Source organism: Mirounga leonina, unplaced genomic scaffold, assembly GCF_011800145.1.
Source record: "Mirounga leonina isolate KUSES-001 unplaced genomic scaffold, KU_Mleo_1.0 Mir_174, whole genome shotgun sequence".
Lineage (NCBI taxonomy): Eukaryota > Metazoa > Chordata > Mammalia > Carnivora > Phocidae > Mirounga > Mirounga leonina.
In genome coordinates this window covers 45,491,032-45,516,321 of record NW_023270451.1, presented here as the reverse complement: position 1 = coordinate 45,516,321, position 25,290 = coordinate 45,491,032, and the positions used below count along the sequence as shown (strand labels likewise).

The 25,290-nt window shown below is 42.2% G+C and overlaps 1 protein-coding gene and 1 long non-coding RNA gene across 2 annotated transcripts in view; one reads left to right on the top strand and one right to left on the bottom strand.

Moving 5' to 3' along the window:
* Window positions 1–9,843, bottom strand: part of GARS1 (glycyl-tRNA synthetase 1) — a 47,647-nt gene extending 37,804 nt beyond the window's left edge. The window contains exon 1 of the mRNA XM_035020842.1: window positions 9,586–9,843. Within this exon, the coding sequence (XP_034876733.1) occupies window positions 9,586–9,801 (216 nt within the window). The 5' untranslated portion in view covers window positions 9,802–9,843. The remainder of the gene's footprint in view (window positions 1–9,585) is intronic.
* Window position 9,844: 1 nt separating this feature from the next.
* LOC118020931 overlaps window positions 9,845–25,290 on the top strand; it is a 34,791-nt gene continuing 19,345 nt past the window's right edge. The window contains exons 1-2 of the long non-coding RNA XR_004682055.1: window positions 9,845–10,029; window positions 18,520–18,582. This is a non-coding gene — a long non-coding RNA (uncharacterized LOC118020931). The remainder of the gene's footprint in view (window positions 10,030–18,519; window positions 18,583–25,290) is intronic.

The following is a 25,290-nucleotide window of genomic DNA, read 5'->3' as shown; positions in this document are numbered from 1 at the left end:
TAACAACAAAAAAACTACCATTTCCCGAATAAGAAACATCAAGTTATCCTTCTTTACTGCCAAAATCTGGTCAATTTCAAATTTCAATCTACTGTCTCCCTTTCACACCCCGTAGACTCGATTGCTAAAACAGATTACCAATTTGGTTCTCATCCAAAGTGTCTACACTAAGATACGTTCACCCCAAACTATCCTAATGCATGTCATTTCTCTCCAACCTTCGTAAATCTTTTCACAAGCACATAGCATTCCTAATTTGGTGACTGTTCCTACCCCCATGTTTTCAATAATGTTTATCCTCAGGGCACCTGGGTGGCTCAGTCAGTTAAGCATCTGACTGTTGCTTTCGGCTCAGGTCATGATCTCAGGCTCATGAGATAGAGCCCCATGTGAGGCTGCCCACAGAGCGTGAAGCCTGCTTAAGATTCTCTCTCCCCCTCTGCCTCCACTCCTCCCCAACTGCACATGAGTGCGTGCTCTTTCTCTCCAAAAAAAATTAATAATAATACTACTAATAATGTTTATCCTCTTATCCAAAAGCACTTCCCTTCACTTAACGAAATTCACTTCGTGAATATCCCAACCTTACAATAGCTTCCCTTAAGGATGTTTCAACTAAAGGCTGAGTTTTCTCCCATATCCCTTGATCCTCAGAGGCTGGAAATGGAATAGATGTCCTCCTTATTCCCCAATGCACTTTCAAACTGATTCTTCTTTGCTACTTCTAAAACCCAAGTTCCTTTGAAGGACCTGTCATTACCCTTTCCCCTTGTTGCGGACATTTTCTTAAGCTCCCACTTACTTCCCCTCACTAACAGTTTTCCTTTATGCGATGCACTCTACTTTAGATTGTCCTGGTCAGGAGGTGACAAAGATGTTTATAATGATCTAACCTGGAACCTAACTCTGCTTACGTGTAATGAGAAGTATTCTCCCAGTTTTTACACTCAGTCTTCCAAGAATGCACCCAGGAAAATGTAATTTAAAGGAAGACTATATACTGTTTTTGTTCACAATTTTACAGAGAGTTGGTATTATTTGAAACAAACAAAAAATAAGATGGGACCAACAGCAATGTTGTCTGGTATCTGAGCAACCAACAGGATATATGTTTATCCATGTGTATCCATTGCAACTACACTCAGTGTAAATCTATGTATAGGTGGGAGCATCTACTTACTTCCATATAACTTCCAGTGGATTCATACCCAACAATTTACATATTGAAATGCACATTATTTTATCATAAATTACTTTCTTTGTATTACATTTAAAACATTATGTGTACACATATTTTTCTTTAATTAGATCTTGTAGATATTTTGTATGAATTTCATTAGTGGATTTCAAAATATCTGGTGTAAAAGGGGACACTAGGTCTGAAAGTTCAGAGCCACTGAATTAGTTATTCCTCTTATTCTTTATCATATGCAAATAAGTCTGGTCTGTTATCACATTAGCAGTTTTTATTCTATTATCCTGACCTCTCTAGCTAAAGAAACATCTTCAGTCATATTCTAACTTTATTTTGGCTTCTTCATTACACTTACAGTAACTGAAGTCACCCAATCAATGCAGTGGCTTATTTATTTACATGCATTTTATTTGTCCCTGTCAGAATAAAGTACGCTCTTTAAAAATGGGAATTCTGGCATGTCAATTCTGGCGCTCAAATACTTATTGACTGATACCACAACCTAAATCTAGCAAAGTACAAAGCACTTAGTATTCAGGTAAATATCTACTGACTTATTCTTTACTCGGTGCTTCCTCTCCTTTTCTCTACCTCTCAGAACACCTATCTCATAAATGTTCACTTAAAAAAATAAATAAATAAATAAATAAATGTTCACTAACAGGGCTTTTTCATGAGGATAAGAATTCTGTGAAAGTCTTTGTTTTGAAAAGAGGTAGGCAAATGGTAGTTCTTTTTGAATGTCTGAAAGAAGTAAGCAAGTAGTTCTTTCGGATATCTAACCACTCTGTGTCAAGGGTTAGCACTCCCACATACTTCATCTACCTTTTCTTTTGAAGCTTCTCAGAGAATACTAGCAAGCAAGGCCACAGTAAAGGCAGGAAGAATTTAAATTCCCCTGAAAAACTTTTTTTTTTGTTTTTTAAGATTCAGGTACAGAACACATACATCAAGGTAGAGAACACATACATCAAGTGCAACTATTAAAAAGAAGCAGTGTGGGGCACCTGGGTGTCTCAGTCAATTAAGCATCTGCCTTTGGCTCAGGTCATGGTCCCAGGGTTCTGGATCAAACCCTGGGTCGGGCTCCTTGCTCAGCGGGGCCTGCTTCTCCCTCTCCCTCTGCCGGCTGCTCCCCCAGCTTGTGCTCTCTCTCTCTCTCTCTGACAAATAAATAAAGAAAATCTTAAAAATAAATAGATAGAAACCGTGTGAGAGTAAGGATTCCTACAATGAGTTAATCATCTGTAAAATGCAGTGAAGAAAGGAAATAATCATGTTTATTCTGAATAATAGAATAATTAAACCATGATTTATAATGATCCAATCCTGAAAACAAAAGAATTGGAGGTAATCTAAACATGGAATGAAGGTACTTAAACAGTCCTAATATCTAATTATTTTTCTTCCTTCTTTCTTCACTGCTCAACTATATTTTGGGTTGTGTTTGCATGTATGTGTGTGTGCGCTGAATAAAACTGACATGAAATATCATCAATATCTCTAAATTATCCTTAAGAAGCTTAGTCCCTGGGGCGCCTGGGTGGCTCAGTCATTAGGCGCCTGCCTTCAGCTCAGGTCATGATCCCAGGGTCCTGGGATCGAGCCCCACATCGGGCTCCCTGCTCAGCGGGAAGCCTGCTTCTCCCTCTCCCACTCCCCCTGCTTGTGTTCCCTCTCTCGCTGTGTCTCTCTCTGTCAAATAAATAAATAAAATCTTTAAAAAAAAAAAAAAAAGAAGCAGCTTAGTCCATGGATAAATTCCTACCATAAAGACATATATTAGAACTAAGAGCCTATGATTATAAAGCAGAGTAGCTATTAGATGAGAAATCATTCCAAGGGATCTTCTTCATGGATCCTTCATATATATCATGGTGCATATTCAGCCAGCCAAGAAAAACCAACAAGAAAACATTTCCTCACCTAGCTTTACATACATGTAGGTAGAAGAATCCTATTATGATTGAGTTCATCTCAGATTCCCCAATGTTTTATAATTATTGACAAAAACTTCATAAACTTTTCATTTGCCCTTTCTGGATTAAGCAAGCGCTTTAATGGGTCCTCTTAGTCCAGAAAATCAAAGCAGAGAAAAATCCAAGGCTCTTCACCCTAAGTTTTCTTACTACTACCAAGATACGAGTTTCATCTGTGTCTTCCCAATCACAGCAAAAGAAAATTTGAAATACTGAAACTCAAGTAATATTATTCGTACATCTATTCCTACCATTGGCATTTCACATGGTAAATCATTACAAAAGACCTCCCAAGAAACCACTAAAAATGCTTTTCTAGCACCCCATCTCACCAAATTCAGAAGACATCAATCCTCCCCTAAAGGTGCAAAATGTTTTCAAACTGGCAATCACAAGAAAATGTGAGCTCCATGCCAGCAATGGTTTGGTAAAATTAGTACCCCCAGTAAGCCACAATCATCTCAGAACAATATCCTATATCTAACATTTTAGCAAGAGCTTACTATACGCACAGTGGGCAGCATTCTCAGCACTTCACATGAACTATCTCATTTTAATGTTTATAACTCCATTCCCATATTACAGATGAAGAAGTTTGGCTACAGAAAGGTTAAATAATTTGCTGAACATCACCAGCTAGTAGACAGTGGAGTCAGATCCAAACTCTGGAAATATAACTTCAGAGCCTACACTTTTTTTTTTAAAGATTTACTTATTTATTTGAGAGAGAGGCAGAGAGAGCTGGGGGGAGGGGAGGGGCAGACAGAGAGGGAGGGAGAGAATCTCAAGCAGACTCCCCACTGAGCACAGAGCCTGACACAGGGCTGGATCCCTGGACCCTGAGATCATGACCTGACCAAAATCAAGACTTGGACGCTTAACCGACTGAGCCACCCAGGCACCCTACGGCCTACACTTTCATTACTAGATGCATCAACACAAAAATATGCCAGGGTATAAAGAAAACCCATTTAGCAATTCTGCAAAACCTCTCCGGTTTTGACAATTATTAAATTTTACTACAGGTTTAAAAAAAAAAAAAAGTCTTTCTTGGTTATTTTTTTCCATACTAATTACTTTGTTAGAGCATCAAGTTATATCCACCTAAATCATTTCAGTGACCTCTTAATTCCAAGCAATGATACTGAAAATACATAACCAAATCTTTACACCACTTCCTCCCTAAACCTCCAGATCAAGTGAAAGTCATCTCAACAGATCCTGTTTGCACTGAGACCTTGAGATAGAATCTCACCTCATGTTTAGACAAAGCTGGGGCTGGGGGGGGTGGCATTCTTGACAGGAGAGTATGATCAACACAATTAAATGCTGAAGATAGGTAAAATGATGATTATTGAAAAGTACCCTTTAGGGTACCAGGAAAGGGCAGTAGTAGAGGCCAAGGGCAGAGGGCAGTGGATAAAGGAATGAAATGAGAAATAAGAAAGTGGAGACAATGAGAGAGGATAAGAGAAAACACTGAGCTATAAAGGGTAAAACAGGCTGGGGAAATGGGAGCTTCTGGGGGCTACATTCCAAACAAGAGCCCAAATCTGTCTTCATATAAATCAGACACTTCCATTCCCCGAAAACATCAGTTCTACAACTTCTTGGCCTTAGAACCTCTTTATACTGTTAAGATTACTGAGAATCCCAAAAAGTTTTTGTTATTGTGGGTTATTTCTACCAATTTTTACTATATTAGAAATTAAAATGCAAATTTTAAAATATTAATTCATTTAAATAACAGTAAAAGCTCAATATGTGCCAATGTGCATAAAAATAACATTTCTGTGAAAATAATTGCATTTTCCAAAACAAAACAAAAAGTAGTGAGAAAAGGTTTTATAATTTTGCAAATCCCTTAATTTCTAGCTTAATAGAAGACAGCTAGATTTGCATATCTGCCTCTCTTGCAATATAGCATTTTAATGGTGAAGTATACAAAGAATACCACAAGTTAGAAAAGGGAGAATTTTAAAAGCGTTTTCAAATAGTTGTGGATATTCTTCTTTTAGACTATACCCAAATTCTGACAAGTGGTAGTTTCTTTTTTTTTTTTTTTAAGATTTTATTTATTTATTTGAGAGAGAGAGAGCACATGAGAGGGGGGAGGGTCAGAGGGAGAAGCAGACTCCCCGCCGAGCAGGGAGCCCGATGCGGGACTCGATCCAGGGACTCCAGGATCATGACCTGAGCCGAAGGCAATCGCTTAACCAACTGAGCCACCCAGGCGCCCCAAGTGGTAGTTTCCTAAAGGTTATTTCATAAAAGTTAATAGCAATGTGGAATTGGAAACTATACCAATGAACTTTTTATACCGTTACATTAAATCTATTAATGTATTTTAGACTCTGAATAAATCTTTTACCAATATTTGATTCCATAACATCAGGCATTATCATACGGAAAATACTGAGTTATGTAAATCTTCTAGATACTGACCCACTTATTACACTATATCAAAAAAAGTACATTTGTTAATATCACTACTCATCCCATCAGAAAAGTCTGTAAATACTGTGAAGCTGTCTAGTTCATGCAGCAGATAATGTTTCCAAAACTCTAAAATTAACCAAAAGCCTGATTTTATTATTGGCTATAAATACTATCAGTTGTTTTCTTGAAATGACAGGCGCTCTTCACTCATATTTCAGAAAATGAATGCCCAGCAGCCAAAATTGAATTTTACAAATAGCGTTCCATGAAAATAAGCAGGTAGTTCAGCTTGCAACTCAAACAATCATACAGATGTTTTTCCTGAGACAATCATCATATTTCCATATGCTTTACATGTATTTCCCATTTTGTCACACAGAACACTAAAAAGGTGTACAAAGGTCTGGATTTAATAAAATTAATAATTTTTGCTGCTCCATCAAGGACACTCTAAAGCAAAACTTTTTTTTTTTTTAACTGTTAGGATATGACAGAGTATGATGTGGTGTCCTCGTGTGTTTAGTTCTAAGGGCAGGCAGTTTTAGCCACCATGATTTTTATATCTTCTGCGCAAATAACACAGTAAAAAGTGAAAATAACATCTCAATTTCATTATGAAAATGGCTTTGACTTTGAAGACCTCCAAGGGTTTGAAGACCAGAGAACCACTGCCCTACAGCAACTGTTCCCAAACAAGATACTCCAAGACAGAGGTTTTTCCAACACATGGTAAAAGGAAAAAAAAGACACTGTATTAGATCTTTTTTCCAAAATTAAACCTATCAAATATAAAAAAGCTGAATAAAAATTCAATTTTTATTTTTTATTTTTTTAAAGATTTTATTTATTTATTTGAGAGAGAGAATGAGAGAGAGAGAGAGAGCACAAGAGGGGGGAGGGTCAGAGGGAGAAGCAGACTCCCTGCTAAGCAGGGAGCCCGATGTGGGACTCGATCCCAGAACTCCAGGATCATGACCCGAGCCGAAGGCAGTCGCTTAACCAACTGAGCCACCCAGGCACCCTAAAAATTAATTTTTTTAAAAATTAAAAATAAAATAATAAAAGACAGCTTTTAAAAAAAAATTGGGGCACCTGGCTGGCTCAGGTGGTAGAGTATGCAACTCTTAATCTAAGAGTTGTACGTTCAAGCCCCCACCTTGGGTGTAGAGATTACTTAAAAATAAAATCTTGGGGCACCTTGGTGGCTCAGTCGGTTAAGTGTCTGCCTTGGGCTCAGGTCATGATCCCAGAGTCCTGGGAATCTTTGCTCAGCAGGGAGCCTGCTTCTCCCTCTCTGCCTGCAGCTCCCCCTGCTTGGGCTCTCTCTGTCAAATGGATAAATAAAATCTTTAAAATAAATAAATCTTTAAAAAAAAAAAAAGGACTGCTCTTTCTTTCGAGTTATAATCTGCTTTTTTTGTATTAAAATATCCTTTCTTTTATAAAATAAAAGAGGAAAGCAGATGGTATTGTGAGGATTATACTAGTTTTTGATTTACTCTTATTTGGCAAAATGAAGGCTGGCCACACTGTGCTTATTCCCAACTTTTTTTTTTAAATAACATTTTTTTATTATATATTTTTTTAAAGATTTATTTATTTTAGAGCGAGAGTGAAAGCACAAGCAGGGGAGGGGCAGAGGGACAGGAAGAGAATCTTAAGCAGACTCCCCAGTGAGCATGGAGCTTGACACACGGCTTGATTCCACGATCCTGAGATCATGACCCTGAGCAGAAACCGAGTAGGATGCTTAACCGACTGAGCCACCCAGATGCCCCAGTTCCCAACTTTTTAAAAAAAACTCAATTGCCCTCGGGTGCAATTGAGGGTCCTGAGTTTGAGCCCTAAGCTGGGGGTGGAGATTACTTAAAAATAAATAAAATAAATAAATAAATACATACATACATACATACATACCTCAAGTGCCCCAGTGTGCCCTTGATCAAACAACTAATGTGTTTTCTAGATGCTCTGAAGCCCTCCTACAAGTTCCATAACTAGTTCTCCAGGAAATAACTAAGAATATGCCACGGAGAAAATTCATTTCAGTCCATCAACAAGCCAAACCTTTAAAAGAAACAGCATCCACGTAGTCAAGCAGATTAGCATATTTATATAAAACACATGCCACTAACAAGACCAGTTGTTAAGCGCCTTAAAAATCCCACTCCAAGAATGTCTTCAATTGCACAAACTTCACAATAGAAATATGTCAAATGGATAGATGTGACGATGTGTCTCATTTCCTCATAAGCAAAAAGAGAGCTTTAACCAGATGATCTTTAAATTCCCTTCCAGCTGACACTGGAATCTGTGTGATTCAAGGTTCCAGGTAGCTAACTGATAAATGTGGTCCTGGAGAAATAGAAAAAGAACTAGAACTTATATCTTCAGAAAAAAAATCTTAAAAGTACCAAAAACAAAACAAAACAAAAAACCCAAGCCAACATAAACAATACACTAAATAGTAATCACATCAGGAATAAAGTTTACTTCAGTTAACTAGTTCCACAGTCTTACTACACATGGATAATCTGCACTGCAGTTTCAGGCTAACGTGGCAGAGGGAGGGGTTTGGGTGCGTGTTTTTCCAAATTAGATGTATTCTCCCTCCTCAAGTAAAGGATATGGGGAAAAAAATTGAGAGTTACAGAAAGGACAAAGAACCACACCTAATTTTCTTTGGGTAGGGTGGGTGGAGGGAGACAGAATAATACCAACAAATACCAATAATAAGTAAGAAAAAATTAAGCCTATAGTGAAATTTCAAAACGAAACACTACTGAATCAGGCTCAAACTGGAGAGAAGTAGACATTACAAAGTGGCAGCATTTGCTTAATTTTTGGCAACTCTGCCCCAATGAATTATTTCTGAGGCAGGGTTCCACCCTCCGTAGCTAAGGCAAGTTATTGCATCAGGCACCGGTGCCGAAGAAGCCCATTTGGTGTTTACTACTAGGTCACAGACACCCGGGTCCTATTCCAAGCTTTTGGCGTTGCCTGACTGGATGTGAGAATCCACTTGAGCTAATCATTTTCCTTGTCCTCTCTAAATTCTAATATTCATGCCGTGCCCTAGGTAAAGGAGGCCTGTATTAAATCACCAAGCCCTCCAGCCCATGAAACTTCCCTCCCTACCCCAAAATCAAATTTCAAAATGTTCCCTACAGAGGATGGCTGACTTCACCCAGTAACTCAGGAACATTTCCAGTTTCCCAGGTTTACGATCTGAAAGCTCAGTCACTCCAAATAGTCTTTTGGGAACCCAAGGAAGATGACAGGAGTGAGCGAAGGACGATGAGCGAAGGACAATGAACTCACATCGTGATTAGAAAAAGAAGTTCAAACACCCTCTCACATCCACGTTTCAACTTTTCATTTTCTCAGCCGATCATCTGGCTAACTAAGCACTGAATGAAGGAAGGTGTCAAGGAGGAAACACTATGCAAAGCATTCTGAAGATTTTAAAATAGTCCAGCCGTAAGAAGACAGAACCGACAGCTTCGCCCCTGACCGGGGAAGAATTAGGAACCTCGCCAGCCGGGTGACACAAAGAACACCGCAGAGACTGGAAAAATGAAGTTGAGGATACTGAGCTAGGCCAGGAGGAGTAACCAAGGGTCACAGATCCCAGCCCCAACGGAGAGAGGAGAGGCGCGGACATTAACAACGGCTGGGAAAGGAGAGCGGATCGCGAAGGGAGGGACGCAGGATGTCGGAGGGGATCCGAGGGAGTCACCCAAGGATAAGCTAGGACGCGGGTCCACGGCAAGGAAGGTGGCCGACGCACGCGGGGACTGGAGTCCAAAGTGGGGGAGGCGAGGAAGATACCAGGAAACCAACGGCTTCCAGCGGATGAAGGAGAGGGGTAACCGGCGCGGTGGACGCGTGCCCGAGGAGAAGAGAGGAGGACGGAGAGCGGACCAAGGGGAGGAGAGCCCGGGGCCCAGGGGAGGCGCAGAATGCCAGTACCTGCTGGCGCACGGCAAGCCGGAGAGGGGCTAGCACCTCCTCAGCCCCGGCGCCGTCCATGCTGCTCCGCGAGGCGGCGGCGGGGAATGAGCTCCGGGCGCGGGCGCTGAGCGGCCGACAGGGTGGGAGCGGAGGCCGGGCCGGGAGCCGGGAGGGCAGCGACAGCAGCAGCGCGGCGCGGGCGGCTCTAAGCAGCGCCGAGCGCAGAGAGTGCATGAGCGGGCGGGCCTGGGCGGTCCGGGGCGGGCGGCGGCGGAAGCGGCGCGCGCGGCCCGGCCGGGAGCATGATGAAATCGCCGCGTAAACGCCGCGGCGCGCGCGCAGCCGCACATTCCCCACCCCGCGACGCGGCGACCGGCAGATTCGACACAGAACCCGCAGTCCTTCAGAGACTCCGGAGGGCTCGCTCCACCGTGGGCGCCTGGGAGGGCTGCGGGATCTCAGGTAACGCCCCGCCAACAGGCTTGCACAAAGATGAGCCTGGCCACCCCAGGGTGGACATTCCCGGACGCAGCCCCATCCGAGACCTGCCGACCGAGATGCACAAGGACCGTCAAAGCGTAGGCTTTGGGCACTGACACTCGGTCTCACCCACGGGAATACACACTTCTGTTTGTGTTCGTGCGCTCCGGAGCCTTAAAGGCTCATATCACATCAACTCAGGGACGTAGCCTCAATGTTGCTCAAGCTCTCATGCTCCTCGAATGAAGAAACAAAAGAGGTTAATGATTTGCCCATCTTAACACACCCATGCCTTACCGACTTCAAGAAAATAGCTGGGGAAAGGCGGAGGAGAGGTGAGGGTCTTTTTTGAAAAGGTGAGTTCTAAGCAACCTTTGTAGGGCGAGCAGGATTTGAGCCAGCGGACACGAGGAAAGGCAAGAGGCAGAGAGAGGAGGAAAGACTAGGAAAAAAGATAATGCAGGGAAGTGGAGCTGAGAATCCAGGTGCCCGCGATTTCCTCCTGCGTGGCCTTGCCCCAGGAGACCTGCCCTCTTGTGCTTGGGTCCCAGCTGGCTACCCTCCAGAGATGGCTTCCTCCCTCCCTTCTGCCCCAAAGGTGGGTTGGCAGGCAAAGCTGGATTCCCTTTCCAGAGAGAGAATAGAAAAATAAAGAAAGTGTTGGTTATAGAAATAGCATTGCGCACACCCACCAGAATGTCTAAAATTAAAATGATGGAAAATGGCAAGTGAGGCTCTGGGACTGTCTGTCCCACACAGCTGCATTAATGAACTGTTTGATGGCACCTATTAGAGCCAACCATACACACCTTCCCTGTGATCACCCCAGGAGCTTAGGAGAGTAGACAGGCTCACCAGAATGAAGTTGCCTTTCCCAGTACTATGGAAGTCCATATTCTCTTCTTGATCCAATTTGTGGTTCTGGAGAAGTACTAACAGTTGAGCATAAGCAGGGCAGGTGCAGAAGAACCTTCTGCAGTATTAAACCATTTGTGTTTTTAAAACTTTTATTTCAAGATTTGACATTAATCACCATCTTTATTTGGCTTCATTTAATAGGTAATTTTGAATTTAATATTTTTAAAGATGAAAAACAATTTTAATGTTCACATATACTCTTATTTACATTGTTATTAAAGCATATTCAAATTCTGTATATTTTGAATCTACTTCTATATGTATTTTCAGTTCTTTAGATCAATAATGTCTCATCGATTTTCACATGAGGACAATCCCAGCTCTAGTCTCCAAATCTGTTTTCCCCCCTCCAGTTCATCCTCGCTACTGCTGCCTCAGTGATTATTTCTAAAAGACAAAGCTGTGCATTTTGCTTCTCTGCTCAGGACACTTCAATAGGTCCACATGGCCCTTAGCAGAATTTCCTAAGTGGTTTCCCTTGGGAAACTACATCTACAAGACAATAATAATAGATTATATTCATTGAGGGCATACTATGTACAAGTTAGCATTCCAGTTTATCTCCTGTAAATTTATTCACAATCCAATAAGATAGACTCTTTAATAATTCCCATTTTATAGGTTCAAGATTCAGAGCGCTGAGATAGAAATAACTTGACCATGGTCACACAGCTACTGAATAGAGGACCAGAATGTGAGCTGGGGGCAGAGGCAATTTTAACGTATAACTTAATGAAGCTCAGTTTCTCTCTCTCTTTTTTTTTTTTAGCTCATTTGTTTTGTTTCTTAAATTCCAAATATGAGTGAGATCATGTGGTATTTGTGTTTCTCTGACAGACTTATTTTACTTACCATTATGCTCTCTAGCTCCATCCATGTTGTTGCAAATGGCAAGATTTCACTCTTTTTTTATAGCTGAATAATATTCCATTGTAGATATATCCTTCACATCTTCTTTATCCATTCATCTATCGATGGATACTTGGGCTGCTTGCATAATTTGGCTATTGTAAATAATGCTGCAATAAACGTAGGGGTGGGGCACCTGGGTGGCTCAGTCGGTTAAGCATTTGCCTTCGACTCAGATCATGATCCCAGGGTCCTGGGATCGGGTCCCACATTAGGCTCCCTGCTCAGCGGGGAGTCTGCTTCTCCCTCTCCCCATGCCCCTCCCCGCCCCCCACTCATGCTCTCTCTCTCTATCTCAAATAAATAAATAAATAAATCTTAAAAAAAAAAAAAACATAGGGGTACATGTATCCCTTTGTATTAGTGTTTTTGTATTTTGGGGGTAAATACCCAATAGTGTGATTACTGGATGGTAAGGTAGTTCTATTTTTAATTTTTTGAGGAAGCTCCATCCTGTTTTCCACAGTGGCTACACCGGTTTGCATTCCCACCAACAGTGCAAGAGGGTTCCTTTTTCTCCACATTCTCATCAACACTTGTTTTTTCTTGTATTTTTGATTTTAGCCATTCTAACAGGTGTGAGATGATAGCTCATTGTGGTTTTGATTTGTATTTCCCTGATGATGAGTGATGTTGAGCATCTTTCCTTGTGTCTATTGGCCATTTGTATATCTTCTGCCCATTTTTTAATTGGTTTATTTGGTTTTTAGGTATTGAGTTGTATCAGTTCTTTATATATTTTGAATACTAACCCTTTATCAGATATGTCATTTGTGACTATCTTCTCCCTTTCAGTAGGTTGCCTTTTAGTTTTGTTGATTGTTTCCTTTGCTGTGCAGAAACTTTATTTTGATGTAGTCTCAATAATTTATTTTTGCATTTATTTCCTTTGCCTCAGGATACATATCTAGAAAAATGTTGCTACAGACGATTTCAGAGAGATTACTACCTGTGCTCTTCTAAGATTTTATGGTTTTAGGTCTCACATTTAGGTCTTTAATCCATTTTGAGTTTATTTTTGTGCATGATGAAAGAAAGTCATCTAGTTTCATTCTTTTGCATCTAGCTGTCCAGTTTTCCCAATACCATTTATTGAAGAGACTATCTTTTTTTCCCTTTGGATATTCATTCCTTCTCTATCAAAGATGAATTGACCATATCATTGTGGGTTTATTTCTGGATTTTCTGTTCTACTCCATTGATCTATGTGTTTATTTTTATGCCAGGACCATATTGTTTTGATTATTACCACTTTGTAATATAATGTGAAGTCTGGAATTGTGATGCCTCCAGCTTTGCTTTTCTTTTTCAAGATTGCTTTGGCTATTGGGGGTCTTTTATGGTTCCATACAAATTTTAGGATTGCTTATTCTATTCTGTGAAAAATGTTGATATTATAATAGGTATGCATTAAATGTGTCTATTGCTCTGGGTAGTATGGACATTTTAACAATATTTGTTCTTCCAACCCATGAACATGGAATGTTATTCCATTTCTTCTCATTGTCTTGAATTTCTTTCATCAGTGTTTTATAGTTTTCGGTCTTCCACCTCTGCGTTTTTTGGTTTTTTGTTTTGTTGAGGTCTTTCACCTCTTTGGTTAAGTTTATTCCTAGATATTTTGTTGTTTTTGGTGCAATTGTAAATGAGATTTTTTTTTTTTTTAAGATTTTACTTATTTATTTGAGAGAGAGAGTGAGAGAGCACAAGCAGAGGGGGAAGGGTAGAGGGAGAAGCAGGCTCCCTGCTGAGCAGGGAGCCCAATGCGGGGCTCAATCCCAGGACCCTGGGATCATGACCTGAGCCAAAGGCAGATGCTTAACCGACTGAGCCACCTAGGCGCCCTATTTTTTTTAGTTTCTATATTATCTGTTTTTGTTCTATTCTTTATTATTTCCTTCCTTTTGCTGGGTTTGGGTTTTGTTTGTTGTTGTTCCCTAAGACTATTCTTAGTTTGCATGATTTTCTTTCCTCTCCTTTGCTCAGCTTGGTTACTTTCCATTACTCTGTCTTCCAGTTCATTAAATCATTCCTCTACTTCTAGCCTGCTACTTATTCCATCTAGTGTATTTCTTATTTCATTTATTGTGTTCTTGATCTCTGATTGGTTCTTTTTTTTATCTCTGTGTTAAGGGTTTCACTAATGTTCCCCACTCTTATCTCAAGTCCAGTGAGTACCTTTATGATCATTACTTTAAAATCTTTATCAGGCATATTACTTATATCCATTTCACTTTGGTCTCTTGCTGTAGTTTGGTCCTATTCTTTCATCTGGGAGATATTTCTCTGTCTCCTCATTTTGTCTGACTTTTTGTGTGTGTTTCTTTGTGTTAGGAAAGTCAGCTACTTTTTTTGCTCTTAACAATAACAGCATTATGAAGAAGAGGTCCTATAGTGCCCTGCAGTGCAGTGTTCCCTGTTCCTCAGGGCCTGGCACTTCAGGGAGTATCTCCTATGTGTGTTGCCTACACTCTGCTGTTGAGTCTTGGCCTAATTTTCCTTCAGTCTAGTTGTTTGCAGAGGCTCTCTTTGCCTATTTGTGGGCAGTGTTTGGTCCCCAGCAGGGGTGGGAGGCATTTTAACAAGGTGTGGGTTGGTCTGCTTGTAAAACAAGGCATACCCCCACTGCCATGGGAACTGAGGTCCTGCAAAATGCACAAGTCCAAGAGATGTGGTGTTGGCAGGATTTGCACAGGTCTTCTGTGGGAGGGTCCCGCAGTGCCAGGACTGAAGTGAGCATGGCTGGAAGTGAGCGGATCCTTGAAGCGTGGAGGGCGAGGCTTGGTGCAAAGTAGAGAGTTTTGTTGAGGTGCTGCTTCCTGCAGGTGGCCCATGTTTATGCTGAGCTGCATGGGAGGGAAATAATGCCTGCCAGCTCCTTTGTTCCTAGAGGGGTCTCCCTGTGGTGATCCCTGTCTCTCTGGGCCACACTCTGAGATGAGCAAATCACTCTCCCTCTCGTCTGCCCCTGACATTTGTCAGACTGCTGGGTCTATGCTGTATCTGCATAGACTGTTTGTCCTGCTATCTCTTTAAGGATAAGGATTCCATTTCCTAACCCCCTCCAGGTTCTCCCAGAGCTAAGCCTGCAGATTTTTAATATCCTAGGCTTTAAATCCTGCTGGTTGTATGAACTCATGAAACTGACCCCTCTGGCTTTCAAAGGCAAATGTTATGAGGATTCATCCTCCCTGTTTATGAGCTCTCTGGTGTGATAGTCTGTTTTCTGCCCTTCTCTGTGCCACCAGCTTCCTCCCCACCGCAGATGGCCATGGTCCATTTTGCTCCCAGACTGTGTCTTCACCCTTCCTACCTTCTTTGATGTGGCCTCTTCTCAGCCTTCAGTTGTTCTACCAGTCTTCAGATTGTTTCGGGGGTTGTTTACACTGCTGTGAGTATTATCTAGTGTGGGCATGGGACAGGACAAGCTTAAGGTCCTCCTATTCCACCATCTTCCCCAACACCAATTGTTAAAAGGAAAAAAACTCACAATATTTATTTCACCATTGATCAGGTATGGTGCCTTTGTTGAAAATAAATTGACTATGTAAGTGTAAGGCTATTTCTCTGATCCCTAGTCTGTTCTAGTGATCCATCTGTCTATCAACCTTTATGTCAATATCACACTTTCTTGATTACTGTTGCTTTAGAGTAAGTCTTGAAGTCAGATAATGTACATTTTCCACCTTCTTTTTCAAAATTGTTTATTACTATTCCAGGTCCTTTCCATTTCTGTGTAAATTTTAGAATTGACTTGTCAGTTGAAAAAAATACCTGCTGGGTTTGTGAATCCATAGGTCAGTTTTGGGGGAATTGACAACAATATAGGCTTTGGATGTCTTTTGTTAAATTTATTTTTAAGTATTTTACTTGTTAACTCTGAGTGTTATTTTGTTTTCCAATGGTTTGTTGCTAATGTATAGAAATATAATTGATTTTGTGTAGTGATCTTTCATTTACTAATTTTAGTAGTTGAGTTTTGGGGTTTTTTTTTTTTGGTAGATTTCTTGGGATTTTCTACATTAATAATCATCTCATTTGTATAAAGAATCAGTTTTACTTCTTCCTTTCCAATCTTTATGTTTTGTTTTGTTTTGTTTTGTTTGCTTGCCTAGCTGTATAGTCTAGGTCATCTTGTACAATATTGAATAGAAGTGGTGAGGATGAACATCTTCCCTTTGTTCCTGATCTTAAAGGCAAAGTGTTCAATGTTCCTCTAAGTAAGTATCATGTTAGATGTAGAATTTTTAGCAGATGCCTTTATTATATTAATGAAGTTCCTGCTGTTCCTAGTTTGCTTAAGATTTTGTCATGGATAAGTACTGAATTCTATAAAATGCTCTTTATGCATTTACTGAGGTGACTATAGGGTGTTTCTCCTTGATTCTCTTAATAATACTGAACTACATTGTTGAATTTTTCAAATTTTATATCAACCTTCCATTGCCAGGAGAAATCCCACTTGGTTTTAACCTCCTTACGTTTTGTTGGATTTGATCTGCTAATATGTTGATAAAGATATTTGCCTCTATGTTCATGAGCAATATTAGCCTATAATTTTCTTCTTACAATATTTTTGTAAAGTCTTTCTATCAAGGTTATGTTGGCTTTATGAAATGATTTGGGAGGAGTTTCTCCTCTGTTTCCTGAAATACCCGTCTCTGTAAGATTGGTATTATTTCTTCCATAACCATTTGGGAGAGTTTACCAGTGAATTTGTGAATAGGTCCTTTCATAGAAATGAAGCCATCCATGTCTTCTATTTTCTCTTTTGTCTTTTTTTGGTAAGTTTTGTCTTTCAAGAAATCTGGCTATTTCATATAAGTCATCAGATTTATTGGCATAAAGTTGCTCATAACATTCCAATATTATTCTTTAAATACATGTAAGGTCTGGAGGAAAACCCCCTATTTCATATCTGAAATCAGTAATTAAATTTTTTTTCTCTTCCTCTTTTTTTTTCTTTGTCAGTCTTGCTAAATGTTTACCAATTTATCAATTTTTCAAACATCTAACTTTTGGCTTTGTTAATGTTCTCTCTTGTTTTGTCCGTGTTCTATTCCATTGATATCTACTTTATAATTTTTTCCTTCTACTTAATTTGGGTTTAAATTGCCCTTCTTTTTCTAGCTTCTCAAGGTAGAAACTTAGATAATTTATTGTAAGTCTTTTTTGTTTCCTAAAACAAACATTTAAAATTATAGATTTGCCTCTAAGTTCTGCTTTAGTTGAATTCCAAAATTTTGGATACATCATGTTTTCATTTTCATATAGTTTAAAATGCTTTCTAATTCCCCGATTCCCTATGTGATTTCTTCTTTGACCTATTAGTTATCAAGAGGAGTGTTGTTTAGGGGAGCCTGGGTGTCTCAGTCAGTTCAGCGTCTGCCTTCGGCTGAAGTCATGATCCTAGGATCCTGGGATGGAGCCCCACATCAGGCTCCCTGCTTAGTGGGGAGTCTGCTTCTCCCTCTCCCTCTGCCCCTCCCCCTCCCCCTGTTTGTGCTCTCTCTCTCTCACACTCACTCTCTCTCTCAAATAAAGAAAATCTTTTAGAAAAGAAGAAGAATGTTAATTTCCAAATATTTGAAACCTTTAAACATATACTGTTATTTTTATTGTTGCCTTCTAGCTTAATTCCCATGTAGTCAGAGAAAAGCATTTGAAATTTATTGACTTCAGTAAATTTTGTGACCCAGCATATGGCAGTACCTTGGTGAATGCTCCGTGTGTACTTAAAAAGAATATGCATTATGCAGTTGTTGTGCGTGGTGTTTTATAAGAGTCAGTTAGACAAGGTGGTTGATAGTGTTGTTCAGATCTTCTCTGTCATTACTACTTTTTGTTTAGTTCTATCAATAACTGAGAGAGGATGTTAAAATCTCTGATAGCGAATTTGTCTATTTTTACCTTTCATTCTGTCATGTTTGCTTCATGTATTTTGTTTGACATTATTAGGCATATACACATTTATAATTATTACATCTTTTTGCTGAATGACACTTTTGTTATTATGAATTGTTCATCTTCATCTCTAAATATACTTCTTTAAATCTACTTAGTCTCATGTTAATATAGCCATTCAAGCTCTTTTATGATCAGTGCCAAATGCTAATGGGGTGCTGAGTCCTCCTGCCATAAGCCATGTGAGTGGACCACCTGGGAGCCATGCCTTCCAGCCCCAGTCCAGCCTTCTTCAGATGACTGCAGCCCCAGTCAACGTCTTGCATCTAATCTTATGGAAGGCCCTGATCCAGAACCATCTAGCTGGACTGCTTCCAATTATTTGACATACAGAGACTGTGAAATAATGTTTGTGGCTTTTTAAGCTGCTAGGTTTGGGGGTAGTTTGTTACACAATCGATAACTAATACAGGGTTCTTCCCTGAACTGGTTATATAATCCCTTTTCTTGAGAAGTGAGTGACCAGACTGCTGGCCTTCAAGGGACTTTTTGAGGCTTTGACAATGATTGTCATTGCAGTGAGAATAATATCCTCCCTGAATCCCCTTACTACAGAAAAGCTAGGCACCTGTCTTATTCATAACATTTACCCTAGGCACCTGTTTTATTCAAAAATATTTACCCCTTTACCTAAGAAGCAGAAAATTCCATGGCTTGATTTTCTGGGTCTTTTTCCCTTAGGTGCAGGCAGCTACAGCAGCGGCTAAAGCAGAGAGGTGCCCTGAAGAAGATCCTAAATATAGGGTGAGTGAACCTGGCCTGTGACCCACGTGGTCTGGCTTCCATAATTCTCTGGCACTGACTCTCCTTTCTGGCCCCTGAACCATTAACAAAGTTTTGCCTCAACTTCTAGCCTCCCTTAGCAAAGATTTGTTTCAGCCTCTGTTCTCCAACAACAAGGAGGTAAGGTCCCTTGAAACCTTAGTGATGATGTCAGTGGCTAAGGCAGGGTAATTTATTGTAAGATTAATTTATGTTTTGATTTCACTGGCGTGGAAGCATTGGGAGGAAAGAGAACGGCTTCTCTTCCCTTCCCTCCTTGATCCCTAGGGCATAGGTAAGGGAAGATTTCATCTTCTAAAACTGTTAAATTAGGAGTCAGGGGAAGATAACCACTTAGGGACTTGTACAGTGAGAAGCAGAAGCGGCGAGAGTAGTAAGATTTTCTCTGAGACGAGGAGCAGAGGTCTATGGATCCAGAAGAAATGGAGACCAGCAAGTGTTCCCAAATACACTGGTCACAGTGTCAGAGTCTCAGTGAGAGGTGGTTACTGTGGCACCCCTGGGAGGGGCTGGATCCAAGTGCTGGGACTCTTTGCCTTTGGGAAAGAATTCCTTTCCTCCAGCTTGGCACAAAAGTGACCATATGTTGGCCTTCAAGGTACCTCCTAGGATTTGAACAGGGAATGTCACAGTGGTGAAATAGTGTCCCCCTGGAAACTTTTGTAATGCTTAAGAGCCGTGTCACCTGTCACATAGTTATTCAGTAAACACTTACCAAGCACCTACTGTGTGCCAAGCTTTGTTCTAGACACTGGAGGAACAGCAATGAACAAAACTGACAAACTTCCTATTCACAAGGAGCTTAGATTCTTTGGGACCAAGCGGACAATATAAAAATAAGCTGGTTGGGGCACCTGGGTGGCTCAGTCAGTTAAGCATCCAACTGTTGGTTTTGGCTCAGGTCATGATCTCAGGGTTGTGAGGTCGGGCTCTGTGTTGGGCCTGGAGTCTTCTTGAGATTCTCTGCCTCTTCCTCTCCATCTGCCCCTGCCCCCACTCATTCACTCCCTCTCTCTCTCTAAAATAAAATAAATAAAATCTTAAAAAAAATAAGCTGGTTAATAAACAGTTTCAGGTAGCGGTAAGTACTCTAAAAATAATAAAGCAGGGAGGGATGCCTGGGTGGCTTAGTCAGTTAAGTGTTCAACCCTTAATTTCAGCTCAGGTCATGATCTCAGGGTTGTGAGATCAAGCCCCACATCAGACTCCATGCTGGGTGTGGAGCCTGCTTGAGATTCTGTCTCTCTCTCTGCCCCTCTTTCTCCTTCCCTCTCTAATAATAATAATAATAATAATAATAATAACAATAACAATAATAAGGGGCACCTGGGTGGCTCAGCTGGTTAAGTGACTGCCTTCAGCTCAGGTCGTGATCCTGGAGTCCCAGGATCGAGTCCCGCATCAGGCTCCCTGCTCAGCAGGGAGTCTGCTTCTCCCTCTGGTCCTCCTCCCTCTCATGTTCTCTGTCTCTCATTCTTTCTCTCTCAAATAAATAAATAAAATCTTTAAAAAAAAAAAAAACAATAATAATAAAGCAGGGAAATTTGGTAAAGCATGACATGAGATGAGGCCTCTCTAAGGAGGCAACATTTGATCTAGGATATAGAGATAACAAGGAATCAGCCATGAGAAGATCTGAAGTAATGGTATGTGTAAAGGCCCTAAGGTAGGAACCTACTTGGCTTGTGTAAAGAATAGTAAGAAAACCCATGTGTCTGGAATGTTGTGACTGAAAAGGAGAAAGATATGAAACAAGATCAGAGAAGTCTACAAAGTCCAGATCATATAGGTCTTGTAGGCCATGATAAAAAAAAAAAAAAGTTAATTATTTTCATCTGCAATGGGGAGTTGCTGAAGCATTTTAAGCAGGGGAGTAAATGGTCTGATGTCTGTTTTAAGATTATCATTCTGGCTGTGTGTGGAGATTGGGCTGGAATGAGACAAGAATGGGGACAGGGAAAGCAGTTAAGAGGTTTTTCTAACTACCAGTTAGATTTCCGGATTGGAGGAATAACGGTGGACATGCTGAGACGGGCTGGTTTCAGGAAATACTTGGAAGGTAAAGCAAATCAGGCATACTGATGGATTAGTCATGTTAGAGGAAGAAGGAGAGTCAGGAAAAGAAAATCACAAAGATGGACTTGTGGATATTGGGGGCCTGAGCAAATGGGTAGATTGTGGTGTCATTTCCTGGTACAGAGAAAAGTGGGGAGAAGCAGCATCAGAGCAAAGGGATTTGTAAAGCATGATATGGATTAGGGCTGAGGAAGAATATGGTGAGGGGGGGCAGGAGAAGAAGATGGATAAGGTAGAGACAGATGCTCTGTGCAGGAGGACTTCCCTTCTGTCAGTGTTCGGTTTTCTGTGAAGGAGGAAGCAAAGTCATTTGTTGCCGGCAGGGAATCATTGCTTGGCTGTGATGTTGGGGAGGGTGGAGAAGGTCTGGAAAAGCCCTTGTGAAGAACTGAAGAACAATCCTGCTGGGAAAATGTGGGAAGGAGTCACCCAGCTGAGTGTGGAGACACTTCTGGGTCAAATTGTGTCCCCTAAAAAAGCATGTTGTATCCTAAAACCCCTGGTACCTCTATATGACATTTGCAAGTTCTGGGTGTACCCAGAGCATCTTTTCTTCAACAAGTCTTGTCTGTCTTCACCACCTGCGCTAAGTGACTCCAATGGAGTTGGAGTAGTCAATACCAGAGAGTTGACTCCTGTGTTAGACTGGCTCCTCCAAGATGCAGACACCAGTCAGGATTAAGTGTGCCAGGATTTTATTAGGGAAAATGAAAGGAAGTAGGAATCAGGGAGTTCAGGAGAACCACCAGACCATGATGCCCATCCGACCCCAAGTGAAGGTGAGGGAGCAACAGCTGGGTGAAGCATCCTAGCCTGCCATGTAGTCTCAGAAAGGTTCAGCAAAGCCATTGGGGGCGTTCTGGAACCAGGCTGACAACACAAGAGTCCCTGATACTCATAGGAACCATCTGCCATGGTGTGTGGGCTGCACTCAGTCACTGGCAGGGAGCAGCCTGCAGGAGACATGCCTCAGCACCAGCACCATCATAGATTTCAAAGGGCAGCAGTTGGGGTCCTCGGTCGGTGACACTCCCTGTAGTAGGAGCTCTGTGAGCCACATTCTTGTGGTGCCACACCTCCCATCGGATCAACACTTAAGTCAGGTTTAGATTTAGTTTTGTCTGGTCCCTTCTGGATCCTTTGAATTCCAGCCAATGGAACATGATTGAATTTGCCACACACTACTTCCCAGCCCAGCCTAGAAGAACTCCCGTGTGCTGTCCTCTGTGCCCTTCCCTTTCTGTTGGCTGGATGTTGATGTCCACATGTTAAAGATGGCAGACCCTGGGCCCTGAGTGACTGTGTGAACAGAGCCCGTTGCCCCTCACCCCTTCTGATAAGGACTGTTGACATGAGCGAAAAGTAAATTTCTATTGCATTTGAGCTGTGATACATTCTGGTCTATTTGTTAGAGCAGTAAGCTTGCCCAAGCTATCATACTACCATGGGCCAGCTCTGAGAAAGATGATAAAGATATCTGGGACACAGGAGAAAGAAGGAGAGAGTGAAGACAACATTTGATTTACAGAAGTTCTGTTGATACATGACTTTTTAGGAGTGTGGAGGTGGGCTGTGCTGGGATCACTCACTCAGTTGATGGGGAATTATCCCGAGTGAGGGGACTTGACTGGTGGTCCTGGTACACTTCTCTGGGCCAGTAGCTCTCCAGCTTTCTCATGCCCCTACTTGGAGTGAGGTACCCACCCCTTCTCTTTTGCCTTCTGCCATTTGTCCTCCAAGCTAAGGTATGTGTGGGATTCCCAGGAGCCTCACTCTGGTTTTCTTCCAGCCTGTGCCTCTAGGATCCTAAGGGATGCTTCCCAGACCTTGGTGTGGGAGGGAGGAGCTCGTGTCTGATCCCATCTCCCTAACTCTCTCTGTGGCCTTCGACAGGGCCTTTTCCCTCTCTGGCCTCAGCCTCCCTCTCTGAACAACGAAGGCGACTGGACCCGCTGACCTCTGGCCCCTTTGCGCTCTTACTGTGGGTTTATGAACTTGTGACTTCGGGGAAGCAAATCCCTAAGAAATGGAAGGAGAGCAGGTTTCCCTCTGTCCAACAGAGGGGAGCAGTTCCCCACAACTAGCACCTAGGCAGCCACAGGCCCAGCCTTCAGCGGCTTTCAGAGCAGAAAGGAGCCAGCATTCCAAGCACAAGAAACCCGCCCCGAGATGGGGAGCACAGCCCTATGAGAAGTCATTCAGGCCGTGCCTCTTCTGCAGAGCGAGGGGGTGTCAGTCACTAAATATTAGTGGGGCTCTGGCTTTGCCAGTTTGATGGGAAGGAGGAAGCTTATGTAAGCTAGAAACACAAGACAGGCAAAAACAAACAAAAGGCTTAGCAAAGCTAGGTGCTACTCCTAGATTGACAAGCCTTCAGCGGAATGGGACCTCAGACTTCGGGTTTGAATTGTGCCCCTCCAAAAGACCAGGCCATCTCAGATTGTAACCTTATTTGGAACAAGGGGGTCAGTGCAGATATAATGAGTTGAGTTCATATGGGAGTAGGGTGGACCCTTAATCCAATATGACTGGTGTCCGTATAAAATGAGGGGAACTTGGACACAGACACAGACACAGAGGGAAGATGGCCACATTAAGGATGGAGGCAGAGGTTGGAATCAGGCTGCCAGAAGCTGGGAGTATCTCCCCTGGAAGCTTCAGGAGGAGCACGCCCTGCCAACACTTCCAGCCTCCAGAACCATGAGACAATACGTTTGTTGTTTAAGTCCCCAGTTTGGGGTGCTTTGTTACTGCAGCCCCACAAATTCGCACCCTCCGCCCCTCGCCTTCCAGGGCAGAAATGGTGCGTTGACTCAGTCCCACCTCTGCGGCAGGATTTGTCACACTGCACAGCATTTCTTGGTGCTCTTGGTTTTAATGCAGAATTTGGGCACCTTGAGCCAGACTGCTCCAACTAATGCCTCACCTGGCTCTTTGCGGGCATCTGAGCTGTGGTCCCTGCTCCATGCTCCCTGGAGGGGATTGGGAGGAAGAGCCCCTCAGCCTCCTCCCAAACACCTCTCACATGGGCTATTTGTTTACTCTCTGGGCTTCCTGTCCACACAGGGCAGCTCTGACCCAGAGAAGGTTCTTTATGTTGGACAAAAATATGCCTCCCTACAGCTTCAGCCCGTCAGTCCTTGCCGTGTACTCTAGAGCCACAAAAAACCCTCTGTACCCTCTGCCTTTAAACATTTGCACACAGGAGCCTTATAGCCTTAAACATTCTCTGGTCCCTGATCCCTCAGAACTGCCTCATCGGTGTAGCTTACGGATGGCCACCTAACCTAGACAGCTCCAGTTGTTAAACTCCCCCTTGTAGTTAGGGACCAAGATTAGACACGATACACCTGGTGTATGTTCTAACCAGAGTCAGGGGGCCAAGAGCATCACCTCCCTGGTTCTGAACTCAATACCTCTGATGATGTAACCTAAAGCCACCTGAAAGACTGTGACTATTACGATTTCAGGAAAGCGGTGAGAGATGACAGGTTCCTTGGTCACCAGGAATACTTCCATGGGTACAGAGGTGGTGCGAAGACCATAAACTGCCTGAGGAAGGAGTGGTATCCATCCAAGTGCTCAAGTGAGAATTCTGGCTTCTGAACTTGACCTCTTTCTCTCCTTTACCTATCAAATACAGTTCTTGCTGATTTTATTTATCTCCAGGTCTGCCTAAAATCTGTTTCTCCTTCCCCGACTGCTCCATCATCTCTTATCTGGGTCCCTGTGACAAGGTTCCCTGTCTTCAGACTGGCTCCCAGCAATCTTTTCTCCTCACTACACTTACAGTAAGATACCTGATTTGGAAATGTGATCATGTGACCTACACACACACACACACACACGCACACGCAAAACCTACCCACCCACCCCCATGTTTTCAGGATAAAGCCCAGTGTCACCATGGCCTGCCTCCCAGCCTCACTCCCCATGTAATGTATGATCCAGCCTTACTAACTTACAAGAGGGGTGGTCATTTGCCTTTCGCCTCTGCACATATTCACACCTGGAACATTTTCTTTCATCTCTATTTCCCATTACACCCTCCCACCTAGCATATGCCTTCTACCAGGAACAGTTCTTGGATACAAACAAGATCCCATTCAGGCTAGCCCCAATGACAGGACATGTATTAGGGAGACAGCAGGAGGACTCACAGAGTCAGCAGGAGCCTGGAGGCCACGCTCAGGAATGAAACAGCTCTGAATGGCCAAGAAGCAGAGGCCGGGGTATTAGTTAGAACTTGCATTTGACTGTAAGTCACAGAGACATGAAATACAGACACAGAACAACACAGTGCTCTATTTTTAGCCATCTACAAAGAAGCTCAAAGATGAGAAATCCAGGGCAGGCTCAAGACTTGAGGATGTTGGGGCTGACTTCTCTGATGGTTGATGAAGTTCTAAGTGATGTAGGAAAGACATTAGGGTTCGAAGCCGACGGCCAAGACAGAATTCTTGGGACGTCTTTGATGCAAAATGGTGGTTTTATTAAAGCACGGGGACAGGACCCATGGGCAGAAAGAGCAGCACTGGGGTCATGAGAAGTGGCCCATTATAGACTTTCAAGTTGGGAGGGAGGTAAGGATAG